Source organism: Achroia grisella, unplaced genomic scaffold (genome assembly GCF_030625045.1).
Source record: "Achroia grisella isolate CSIRO2021 unplaced genomic scaffold, CSIRO_AGI_Agris_v1 utg900, whole genome shotgun sequence".
In the NCBI taxonomy this organism is placed as follows: Eukaryota; Metazoa; Arthropoda; class Insecta; order Lepidoptera; family Pyralidae; genus Achroia; species Achroia grisella.
This window is the reverse complement of record NW_026713059.1, coordinates 919344-932822: the sequence shown is the minus strand read 5'-3', so window position 1 is coordinate 932822 and position 13479 is coordinate 919344. Positions and strand designations below refer to the sequence as shown.

Here is a 13479-nt window from a genome sequence, read left to right as displayed (position 1 = left end):
ATTTATCTTATTTTGTATAATTCTGCTACCATTAATAAGTGAGACCATAAATATTCAGTGCGGAAATCTGACTAAAACCTTCTATATTGGTGATCAAATTTCGACCGTTATTGAATGTATGATGATGTATTGAATGTATTATTTAAATGTATGGGTGTAGAACCAATATTGCGACACGTGTTTCGCCTCTGAATGAGGCTTGATCAGACATTGAATATTAAGATATTACTACTATTCAGTGCCTACCCTATTCAATATTTTAGGAGCGACCTTAACTTTTAGGGCAAAGTCGATAAAGCTTTACTACTAGAGGGAGCCATGTGATAATATACTAGATACTATACGACCACAGTTAACACTTTCAAATACTCTTTCATACTTTTAGGTCGTGGTTTTGAAATTGTTTAGTTTTTGTTTAATAATTCTCTATCTACTAGTTATTTTATCATTATTACATAGTATAAAACAAAGTCGCTGTCGCTGTCTGTCCGTTCCTATGTATGCTTATATCTTAACTACGCAACGTAGGTGGGTAGTTACCAATATTACAAATAGGTATATATCGATACAATGTCAAAACCTTCAAGAAAAGGGTTTATTGCTCTTCTAAGCATACGCACTTGTAATTCTCCTGGTGTTGCGGCGCTTACTGGAGGCGATAATCACCATCAAATGAGTCCAAAGCTAGTTTTTCTCCTTTGCTAAAAATTTGTGATATAACCACTAATGTAACGTAATTCTAAATCTAAGCAATGTTCAAGTATTATATCATATGACAAGTAACAAAATAATCTTTGGTTACGGTGGCCGAATCCATTCTGTTCCGACCATTGTTCTGACTTCATCGATCGTTGGACACTGCATTTTCTTTGTGACTACTGCGTTATATGTGTAATTTTATATTTCCTAATAAAATAAAGATTTGCAAATTCCTATCGTTTCTTTCGATGACAATCCCTTAATTAAGAAAGCACTTTCGATAAATTAACTTTTATAAATAGTGGTGAATAATGTTCCAAGCACGTCTCAATAAATAAGATAGCTATCTTGTGATGTTAATATGAGAAAAGGAAAGCATATGTTCAAAATAGACATTACTATATCCTAAAAAATTGTTTTTGCTCTATTAAGTTTATTATTTCTTTTTTATTTCAGGCGGAAGGCGTGTCAAGAATTGGTAGAAGATTACGAGGACCAACAGCATCCGATGTTCAAAGTATAACGGCAGCGGATCAAGTTGAAATAGTGCAATCTACGATTAGACCCAGGGGTAATAGGAATCGAGACGAAATACCACCACGAGAGGTACGAACGAGGTCTCAATCAAGACGACCTACTTCAAGACCAGAACCAGTTCCAAATATTGAAACAATACAAACGCAAAGTGAACGCAACGAACGATATGAGTCAAGAAGGACTATTGGTCGAACCCGTAATAGGCCTATTGAGAAAGATGATAGTACAATATCATCAACAACAAAAAGGAGTAATATTATAAGGAGTAGGACACGATTAAGTTCAAACCGAATATTGAGTACTTCAACTTTAACACCCTTAGAAAGCTCATCCCTATCTGTAGATACAACTCCTTTAACTGAGACAGTTGATTCTAACTCCGGTGATATAACAAGAACAGCATCTAGGGAAAATACAGCAAATCAATTTAGAAGAAGGAGTTCTCTTGCAGAAACTATTGAAACGGTTCCGCCAAAAAGACTAACGGGACGTATTATTACTAGACCTAGTGCAAGATCATTAGACCTTGAGGTTTCAGGTACAACAAATTCGCTATCTAATTTAAACAAAGCACCAACGACAGCCAGAACATCTGCAGATTTAAGAAATTCCCGAAAATTAAGATATAAAACACGATTGTCAGAAACTGACACAAATTTAACAGGTGAAGGAATGAAATCAAATGAAGTCATTAAGTCTAGTCAGCAAGATATTAGTATTACTAGTCAACAAGAAAATCAAACAACAGTATCAATTACAAGCACAGAAGGAATTATTATGCAATCAACTACTGAAACATTACCAGTAAAAAGTACTACGTTGAAAATAGTAAAACGTCCTTTAACCAGAGGAAAAGTAAATTTTAGACCAGTTGCATCAATTACAAAAAAAGAAGCAACTGATGAAATTAATGAAGATGACAATTATCCTGAAAGTTTCAAAGCTTTAATCCAGGCCAAAAATACATCGGTAGGTGGTACAGTATCTTGTAGTAATTATAGTAATTAAATTCTTTTTGTAACTAAAACAGATAAATCAATATTGTATTAGATTCAAAGATAATCTATAAAGACCTAATAAGGCATAGTTAAAGTCATAGATTGATGCACTATTTGGTATGAGTGACTGTAATTAGATTCCTCCTAGATAGGAGGAATCTACTTCTATTGTAGGAATAAAAAGTATTCAAATAGTGCGCGAAATAATTTATTTACGCCGATTATGGCAAAAAATACTGGAAATTAAATAAATACTGGATTGGTTTTTAACTAAATATAGCAGACATTCTGATGCTAAGTTTCCCAGATTAATATCTGCGATATTCAAGAATGAATTATAAAAAAAATTAAACTGACTAATGGGTACTGACAACTGTCTAATTAGAATAAATGCTATTTTGCAAAACTAATTTTATTAATAAAATAAATACAAAATACAATTATATTTAATCCGATCATCAGAATAAATATTATAAATATTATTAATCAATTATGATAATTACATTAAACTACATTGCACCATAAACTTAATTTTCAGACGCAAGCGAGCTCTCCTAATGGTGAGAGCTTGACATTGAAAGCATCACAAAAAGTTTACAAATCATACACAACATCACCACAAACAACAAATACGGGACCTGGCATTAATAAGTACTCAAGGGTAAACTTAAATATTAATATTATAATAAGTATTAATCAAATACAAAAGTTAAGTATCAATTTTTGTATTTAATTATACTTATTCACTTTACATTACTGTGAGAGATTAAATTAAAGCAAAAATGTAAAACATTTTAGCCGCTTATAAACGTCAAGTTTTATCTAGTGTGTATACTATACGTTACAAAGTAAATTTAAACTTTTGGGAAGAAACGTCAGAAAGTTTTTATACTTAAATATTTTTTACAGCTGCGCAATAAATTGAACGTACAGGAAGGATCCAAGAAAGAAGTCAAGGAAGAGGAAAACCTATACATAGTAACACCAGTAGCTACGAAGCAAAAGAATAATGAATACAAACCTCGGGGTACTTTTAATCCTAGAGCGAGAAAATTGACATCTTTTAGTCCTCCAGTCAGCACCACATTAGCAACAGCTTCGTTTAGTCAAAGTACGATAAAACCGGCATACAAATATAGTAGGATGTTAAAACTTACAACAACAAAATCACCGGAAATCGAAAATAATGTGACAAGGACATTAAATAATACATCTTCAAAGAGTAATGTCATTAGGCGACCATATTTTTCTCGTAAGAGTTCAAACGCAAAAAATAGAATCAGTAATGCAAATAATGTAACGAAAACACAAACGCTTGAAAATAAACCAGATGATACGGTTTCATTAAAAAATGCAAATGTATTACCTAGAACATCTTATTATTCTCGTTTAAGAAGTAATAAAAAATCAACAACATCAACAACCGCAGCGCCTAAAGAAATTACAAATGATATTGGATCCATTGAAAAAAAAAGTGAAGATATTTCAGATATGCCTTTAATTTTTACATTGCTCAAAAGCCCTACTGTTGCTGAAGTAACTACTGATAGAAATAAAATAAATGATAAAGACATGTTTTTAATAGCAGTTAGTAGTAAAGAATATCAAGAAGAAAAAATTGGCAATGACATATTAAACACAGCAGAAGAAACTGAAAATAAGCCAATCGTTAATAATTTATCGACAGTAAAGTACCATTCTATTTATAAAGAAGATGATTCTATAAAAAAATATGAAAATACAGAATCTACTACCCAAAGTGTCTCAACAACTACTGTTGTAAAAAACATTGTAACACGAAAACATACCCGTAAAAATGCAAATTTACATAAAAAAGAAGTTGAGAGTAGAACAGTGACGCCTAGGAGTTTAGAAAGAAATTCAAGAAAATATAGTGATAAATATTCCAAAACAACGGAGGCTTCTACCAATGGCGTAAGTATATTTGTATTAAATACGTTTTCATTTTATTAGTTACTTAACTAAAAATTCGAGAATTGTTATTAATAATCATTTACAGATAATCCCAGAGCCAGATAAACCTAAAAGTAAATTTAGCTCAAAATATCGAGCTTCGTATTTAGATAAGCCATTTTATAAACCCACTGTACCCACCATCACATCATCAACTGTAAGTAATCATCCATTTATGATCTAAAAAGACATATGTTTTAATAAATTGAATATCAATAGCTATAATTATTCTAAATTCAACAAAGCCCCTTTATAAGATTGGCATTAAGATTTACTACACATAATTAACAATTTGCTAGTTTATTTTGGAGATAGAAATATGTTTTATGATCTTCTTCTAAATGTAATTAATGAATTTTAAATGATATATTTGTATGTGTTTACACACGGGTTAATATTTCATGAATTTAGAAATTCACACATAATATGTACATCTACTTTCGAGAATATACGAGTAGGTATTGTATTTTTATCTCTATAAATAAACTTTCAATAATTTTACCTTTTTCCATCCGCTCAAACAGCAGTAATCGTTGGTTGTTACATACAAAACTTAATCACATTATTCTCATTAATTTTTCATCAGTCTCATAATATTACAACTAATCATACTTAACAATTATAACTAAATCATTTCATTATAACCAATAATAATGAAAGTTTCTTGTTACCGAAGGCTTGGCTGAAGTTCTTCATCACAGACAACGTGTTGACAAAATCTGTAGAAGAGCCATATTGGTTCGAAGGGGCAGACTTTTCTGATGTAGCCACACAATCGATATCAAGCCAGAATGTCACCGCGCCATCGATCATTCACGAATCACCTTTAGAATTGGTTAATGGACTCATATAAGCATAGTTTTATCATTACTGTTTCACAAGCATTATTCCACATATCATTTACACACTTGTAAATTCTCAATTTCGTAGAGATTCTGATTTGGCTATAGGTTGCATAAAATGAATCTCTGTGAAAATAATATTTATTAGTTTTATAAGAGAAGTTTTTGCGTTATGATATTTAATTAACTATTACCTGATATATTAGTAAAATGATTAAACTGAATTAAGTTACAAACGCATGAACTTTATTGACAAATAATTTAGTATATTATTTATTATACTATAACTATACTATACTAACGAGCATAAACAAAACATTAAATTGTAATATTTTATATATTTGTTTTAATATGTAGAAAGTTCACCCTGCCCATTTCATACTACTAACTTCGAATCTATCTTTTAATTTTAATTCCAAGTATTATAAAGTGGCTTTGGTCTTTGCACGATTTTCCATTTGTCTCTTTTAGGATTCCTCTTTTAGTATCTTATATTTTCACAGCATACTACATTTTCATGACTACACCATCTTTTTTCTATTTATATGGGTGAGCATAATTCTTATTTCAGGTAGAGGGTGAAGAAATTGAGTTAGGCTCAGACATGAACTCTATTACTTTCACCAAACCACGAAGTAAATTATACTCAGCAGACCTGAGGCTCTCCGAGAGCCTCGTTAAACCATCACATGTTATGAACATAGAGGCTTCACATCACTCGCCTTCAGTTACAGTATCTATTTTTGATGCATTAGCTGAAATTCTAACTTCTACACCGAAAACTCGATTGTCCTCAACCACAGAAGTATTAAAAAAGACAAACATAAATAACGATGTATTACAAACACTCAACGGCGTGAGTAATAATAATAATGTAAATAATGTTCGAGCCTTAGACAGTCAAGACACATTAACTTCAACTAGTATTAATATGAACACGGATGCTAAACTTGTACAGAATACTGATCCTACACCAAATGTGAATAATGGTTTTTCGGTTGGGGAAAATACTACACCGTCACTAAATACAGAAGAAAGAAATGTAACTCCTGTGAATATGGCACAACCTAATACTGTCTCTATTCCTACACCCATCCTTACGACTCCTATTTCCGCTAGGCGACCATTTGCTATTAAAGTATTATATTCAGCAACAGAATTATCAACAGACAAATCCACGACTGCATTTGAATCAACATCTATTCAGGGATCGACAGACACACCATCAACGGTATATAATACTGTATCTGATCTTCTAATACCTAGTAATAATTTTGTATCCTCGGAACTAACTAGCATGCTATCTAATAATATATTAGATATTATTCAGAATATGGATGAGAATAGTAGAGTTAAAGTATCTTTAGATATGGCAAAATTATTGAAAACGCTGATTCCTAGAGCTTTGGACAATCTTGCAACTACAATAGAAGATGTAGATAACTTACCAAATACCACTCCCTACAGTTTGGAGGAGATTAGAGATACAGAAAACATTGAATTAAAAACGGATCCAAATGTCCTCCAAAATGTAGCTGATGTAAATAATGTAATTACAAGCACTGTAACTACACAAATTAATGTACTAGTTAATGACACTCAATCTGTAAATAGCACTTATAATATTTCGACAACCGCTTTGCCTATGTCAAGAAGTCAGTCAACTAATACACTTATAGATGAATCGTTTAATTCATCATCTAATAACATACCAAATACTACACCAATCAATATGATTGTAACTAGTTCTGACGTTCTAGACACAGACACAGTGATCGTAAATAGTAATATTGATTTTGCTAACAGACCTATTCCTACTCCATTTTTCACAAATTTTCGTGTTCTAGATGAAACTTCTAGTATGCCTACAGAAAGTAAATTGGCTATGCCGACCCCACTTTCTCAATTTACTAATACACAAGACCCAAGTCAAGTGTCGCCATTACAATTATGGGTATTGTCCAAAAAAGCTCGAGTTTTAAAAATGATCGAAGATCTTATACAACAACATAACAAAGAATTAGCTACAGCTCTGCCTATCAGAGATTCTGATGTGGTTGAGTCTGATAATATCCCCCTTTCTAACCGGTTGACTAATATTATGAACATATTTACTTCAACGACTTCAACAACTGAATTTATTAGCACTACTGACAGTAATGACTTAAATACCCCTGAAATTATTCCTTCTACTACTACTCTAAATCCTAATAGAACATCATCGCGTGTGGATACGTTGATCAATAGAAATAGTCAAGATAACCAGGTTACATTTGAAGACAATGCTTTAACAACAATATCGGAAGATGTTCCAAAGATTACATCAAGTACTACAGTTTCACAAACTTCAGATCTAATATCTGAAAGTACAACTTCTATGACAACTGCAGAGTTACTTACAACATTACAAGTAAGCACACAAGATAATACTGAAACTACAACAGACACAGGATTTACCGAAACAACAACTCAAATTAACATGGACAGTATATTAAACATAGATACAAAAACAAGAAATCAAGTAGATAACGATACTAAATCAATAACAGGTATAGACGAAGCAAGACAAAGTTTAATTTCAGCAGTCTTCAATGAATCTGTTGTTGGAACAACAATTCCGAAAAAAGATTATGTAATATTTGGAATATTGCCAAACGATACAGTGGTACGTAAAGATCCTAACGATGACATATTGGAATCATTAACAGAAGCAAGCCCTTACATCATTTATGGCGTACTACCCAATAACACAGTAATACGTAAATTTCCAAATGGAACTAGAGTACCACGAGTTATGCAAAAAATTGAGGTACTACCAATCAGCCCATGGAATCTAAGAAACCCATATAGCCCCATCCATAACAATCCGGCTATTGTAAGGCCGAAGTCTAACCCCATCCGAGTATCCACTAATACTGCGATATCCACAAATACCACAAATAACGAAACGGATAATCGTTTAACCACCGACACTGTAAATAACCAACAACTGATGGTATTGACTTTAAGTTGTTTAGCTTGACTGAGCTTGCTGCTTTATTTCACTGTATGCCAGGTTTTGGAGCACTGTTGGTGCATGCGGTTTTGAGGTAGTCTTTGGTATCATCCTAAGCTATGCATGTCTAATGTACTTTAAAGCTTAAAAATATTAACAAAGCATAAGCATAACCATTTATTTCATAATTGCAGATCTCTTCATCGGCACTTAATATAAAAGATAGTAGTTCATTGGGCATAACTACTACCACAAATACGCCGCCTGCTGAATTAAGCACTGCCTCGCATGTATTGAGTTTACGCACAACTACAATGCTCCCTTCCATTGATGAAATTTTGCTTAATAGTATATCTTCAGCTGTTAAAGAGGAAACGGTCATATCATCAATGATGAGCTCTACTCATCAACCGAGAATATTAACACTGGATATTGATCCGGAGGTATAATTATTATTTACGTCGGTACTTATTTGGTTATCCAATAATATTTGCACATTCAATTAGTATTACTTTTTACAATAACCTATGGGTATGTGAGGCAAAATAACACTCATACTATCTTTATCATAATATAAATTAAAACCAACATTTTAGATTGAAAGGTAAGTGGTGATGGTTTAGCTTAAAACATTTTAAATGGTGTACGTTTAGAAATGGATCCATTCTTAATGGCAATATTGTTACAAATAAATAATACTCTTCCTGTATAATTACAGACTAAACAAATACGGACAGAAAAACCTGGTAATGAAAATGGAAATGCAATATTCAAATTCATTCCGATAGATGAAGTAACAGTAGCTCCACAAAATTCAAACGTACTGAAGTTAGCTACAAAAGCATCACCAACTACTAATACTATAAATAATGAAATTCAAAACACAACAGTAAGCGAGACGAATATACAATTGCCACAAATAGAAACGCGTATTAAAACTGATACAGTGACTACATCAATACAAGACTCTTCTTCGGCTACGAATACTGAAAAAGCATCAACATCTAGTATTACTACTGTTACTACAACAACTGAAACTATGCCACCGACTACAATATTAGGCACGACGACAACGGAAATACCTACTGTAACAACTACAGTAATGCCTATAACCACTGTACTGATTTCCACAACAACTACTGGTGCTCCAATAATAACAACAGAACTTCCAGTACAAACAACAACAACTTCTTTTTCAACAACAATAACAAATAGGGCAGAAACTACAGAATCAATATCTTCAACTACTTTATCTCCAACAACAATATCCCTCGCACCTGTAACTATTGAAGAGGAAAAAAGATATCAAAAAGATGCTGAAATACTCCAACAGTTACTACAAGTTAATCGTAACTCTAAAAACATTAACGTAAAGGCAAATACTAGTCCAATATTGCCATCTACTCAAGCAACTCAGATAACACCTAACACGGTTGTACCTCTTGTATCTAATAAAAACGAAGACGCTAAACTTTTACAAGAATTATTTTCTACTGCTAATATAAATCCGAATCCATTAATTACAAACAATGGTGGCAATTCAAACATTCCTATTGGGAAGACTACTACATCTCGTTCAATAGAAGATGATTTAAGGCAACTTGAAGAAGATACGAAATTATTGAAAGCTTTATTACAAGCTACAGGACAAAACCCAAATAACTTTAATTTACCAACATTTGATGTTAAACCAACAATTAAAACAACTCCTAGTACAGCATCAAGTATTACAACAACAACTACAACTCCTACTACTACTACAACTCCTACATCGACAATAAAAACTACAACGCAACCAACAACTACCTTTAGATCCACAACATCAATTGATGAAGATCTAAAAAAATTACAAGAAGATACAAAATTATTACAAACATTATTACAAACAGTTGAACAAAATACAGGGAATGCTAGTCCACCTGTCATATCAGGAATAACATCAAATGTGAGAATAGCGTCTAACCCGCTAACTACTTCATTAGAATCCAATCCCACAACACCGTTAAATGTCCGACCTGTTTATAGTTCAGAAACTACAACATCAACATTTCCTGTATTTAGTTTTGTGCCTAGAACTGTTTCAACTACATTACAGCCAGGTACCAGTACAGTGTCAGAAAATATTAAGATTTCTACTACCATCTCTCCAAGAACCACAACTGTGACAAGTTCTCAACCAGTAACGTTAACGGCACGTCGGGCACCTGTAACACGATTCTCAGTTACTACAGATCTCCCCAGTACTTCTACATTTTCTGTTGAAGAAGATTTGGCTTTCCTAAAGAATTTGGTAGGTTTTTTATGCAATTTGAATTAATGAATTTATTTGTGTAGTGCTTTGTATTATAATATTGTACTACAAATAATACACTGTATTAATAAATATATTTTTATTATTAAATATTATTTACAGCGATAGAAAAACTTTATCAATGAATATTATGCCATAACTGATTAGTTTATTAGTTTTGTTACTAACATTTATATCTACTTTCTGTCTCACTTATTGTTACCGCCACGCTTATTTTATAAGTCATATTTTGGTTTAAATTGTAAAATTTTAACACCAGTGGTGCTATTCATGTATATATTTTGCCACTATTCATTATGTAGGCCACTAGAGTTTTACCATTATAGTTACCTAACAAATAATTTATATTATTCGCCTGATCTGTTAATATTCGTTTAATATTTATTTTCAGAAATCAGTTCTAAAGACGAATCCAAATAATGACGATCCCGAAGTATCCTTGGCTAATCGCATTATAGCTTTAGCTGTCGAGAAAAGTTTAAATGAGATAGAAACAGGAACCTCACCAGATACTACTCGAAAAGGAAAAACTGTTGGCAATAACGTACAAAACATTATTACAACGACACCACCCACTACAACAACAACAACATCTACCACAACTACAACACAGCGACCAACAACCACACTTGGAACAAATATTCCATCTATTGAGGATGATATTAAACAATTCCAAGAAGATACAAAACTCCTTCAAGCTCTTATTAAGGCAACAGGCCAAGACCCATCCAAATTTAATATTCCAACACTACCTAGTTTAACAACAAGAGTAAAAGTAAGTCCAAAACCTACTGCAAATGCCAATATAAGGGCACTTTCAAAACCAACATCGTCTCTGGCCTTAAATGAAACACCCAATACTTTAAAAAAAGTTAATGTACAAATGACACAAACTAATACTGACTTGACTAAACCTTTCGGAGCAAAAATAGCTGTTAAAGATGACTTAAAAACTGTACAAGATCAGGAAAACTTATTAAAAACTCTGGTGAAATTGCAGGATGTACAGGAGACGACTACACAGAAGAATAAATTGACTATTACAGGTAAAATTACAATTTATTATACAAAAACAGAATCGAATCGATTTTGGAAATTTGACTGATGTCTTTACAATTTTAATTCCATATAAGAAGTTAAAATGCAAATAAAATATTGCCAGTCCTACTCACTATTGTCTTTATGTACATCCTTTTTGTTCTACTCATAATTTATATTCTATTTTTGGATGCTATGCTAGTTTTGGATATGATATTGAAAATTAAATTGCAACTGTTTTCGAATTTCAGGACAGACATCTGATGAAGCTTTAAAGAAACTGCTTCAACAACAGAGCAAGCCAACAGGCATGGTGTCCGAAGCGACACAGGCGCCTATGTCCTTAAGTACCGAATTTGGAAAGAGCAATGACGCTTTGCTAGCAGCGCTACTTAAGGAGCAAGGATTTGGGCCTACTACGGCAAGTTCCACAGATGAACAACTTAGACTTTCCGTTAGTTCCATATTTTTATATATAATTTGGTTTTCTTTAATTAATACTATCCTCATATCATGTGATCATGTTTAATGTTTTGAATGGAAAGTGCATAAATAATCTTAAACTCACTGCCACCGATTATTATAATTATTCATAACTATTCTCACATACTGCTTACATTAATTTTTGTTAATGCTTCTTTAATATGAACAATCAAGTTAATTAATAATATGTCGTTTCGTGTTTCATAATAATACAATTTTAGCTGACTATAACCTCGTAGGCTTTGCTCAACCAAGTGGTAGTGACACCAAAAGCAAGACGAACAACGACACTTCCACCGCCTCCACAACAAAGAAGACCAATTCTAGATGGCTTAGCATGGCTGTGGCAGCAATGGAGAGAGACTGCTCCAGGACCCACTTCTGGAAGGGTCAATCAGCGACCAAGTCCGTCAGCTTATCCAACAATCTCATCATCAGCGGCCACTAGCAACAGGGTCAACTGGTTTGGCTCTGGACCTTTTGTAGGCAATGCTGATGAGAAGCCATCTTCAAACAGAGTGGGTTTTGCATCTCTTTTACTAAAATTGTGTGACTGGGGTTGAGGTGATGGTAACAGATCTTAGATTAAATAAAACAGAGTAATAATTCTTTTCTCTAGTGAGCTACTTTGAGTGCATATGACGTTCCTATTTAATCTAAGTCTGATTTGAGTGTAAATTTTACATTGGAGTTTGGAGTTGCATTAAGTGTAAATAGAAAATTAAGTATTATATTAAAAATATATGTACATATATTGTATATTGAAATACAATTAAATATTTATTAAAATTAAATTACATTGGCGTGTATAAAATTTAGAGAAGTTTTTTAAAATTTTTGATGTAAAAGTTTGCGTTCGTAACTTTTAGTAATATAAGTAGCAAATTTAAAATTTGTAGAAGTGGTATCACTTTTAACGAGTATGGTATATATAACAAACATTTAACCAGGGTAACTTAATTATCGAGTATAATTGATTATTAATTTTATACTGATAAATTTAGATTTAATAGTTAAACGGGTTTTGACAAGAATAATTTTATAGAAAATAAAGGTTATTTACATTCAGTTAAAATCCGTTTAACTATATATAATACTAGGCGCGAAAGTTTAAAAATAATTAAATTTAGATTTTATAACCTTTTTTGTAAATAATAAGAAGATGGAAGTTAGATATTTAAAACTTTAAACAATTTTGTAATTGACGATTGAGCGGAAGTAGTAGGGGGAGGGTGCTCTTTGTAAATTTTCTGTTACTATTAAGCTAATGCATGCCAATATTTAGTTAGTTAAAGACGTCATTTATCGGTAAAATTGTATAAAAAATGGAATTGAAAAAATATAACTTTTTACAATTTCTGAGTTTTTGGAGAAATTAGTTTGAAAAAAATATTTTTTATTCCATTTTTTCAAGTAATAATTAACTATAGCAATAGTGAGTATAGTTAATAGCACGCTTTGCAGCAGTACTGTAAATATTGTTCACGTATTGTGTGAATTAAACCTTTACAATCAATTGTCCTCCAAATTAACTGACCTTACTTTGATTTACCTCCAAGAAACACCCATAATCCTAATGGTAATTAATTGAGGTATTATTAT

The 13479-nt window shown here is 32.2% G+C and overlaps 1 protein-coding gene across 5 annotated transcripts in view; it reads left to right on the top strand.

Annotated features, from left to right (window-relative positions):
* The window catches only part of LOC131853275 (mucin-2-like), an 87634-nt gene extending 75162 nt beyond the window's left edge, over positions 1 to 12472 (top strand). Inside the window, exons 4-14 of one of the 5 annotated variants that reach the window (XM_059204125.1) lie at positions 1156 to 2205; positions 2773 to 2895; positions 3144 to 4169; positions 4255 to 4365; positions 5622 to 8045; positions 8240 to 8488; positions 8764 to 10335; positions 10748 to 11131; positions 11357 to 11402; positions 11646 to 11848; positions 12117 to 12472. In XM_059204125.1, coding sequence (XP_059060108.1) covers positions 1156 to 2205; positions 2773 to 2895; positions 3144 to 4169; positions 4255 to 4365; positions 5622 to 8045; positions 8240 to 8488; positions 8764 to 10335; positions 10748 to 11131; positions 11357 to 11402; positions 11646 to 11848; positions 12117 to 12440 — 7512 coding nt within the window. In that variant the 3' untranslated portion in view covers positions 12441 to 12472. Of the gene's footprint in view, positions 1 to 1155; positions 2206 to 2772; positions 2896 to 3143; positions 4170 to 4254; positions 4366 to 5621; positions 8046 to 8239; positions 8489 to 8763; positions 10336 to 10747; positions 11403 to 11645; positions 11849 to 12116 lie in introns of all 5 variants that reach the window. The other 4 variants (XM_059204123.1, XM_059204124.1, XM_059204127.1 and 1 more) reach the window with 4 other exon arrangements.
* Positions 12473 to 13479: the final 1007 nt, after the last annotated feature.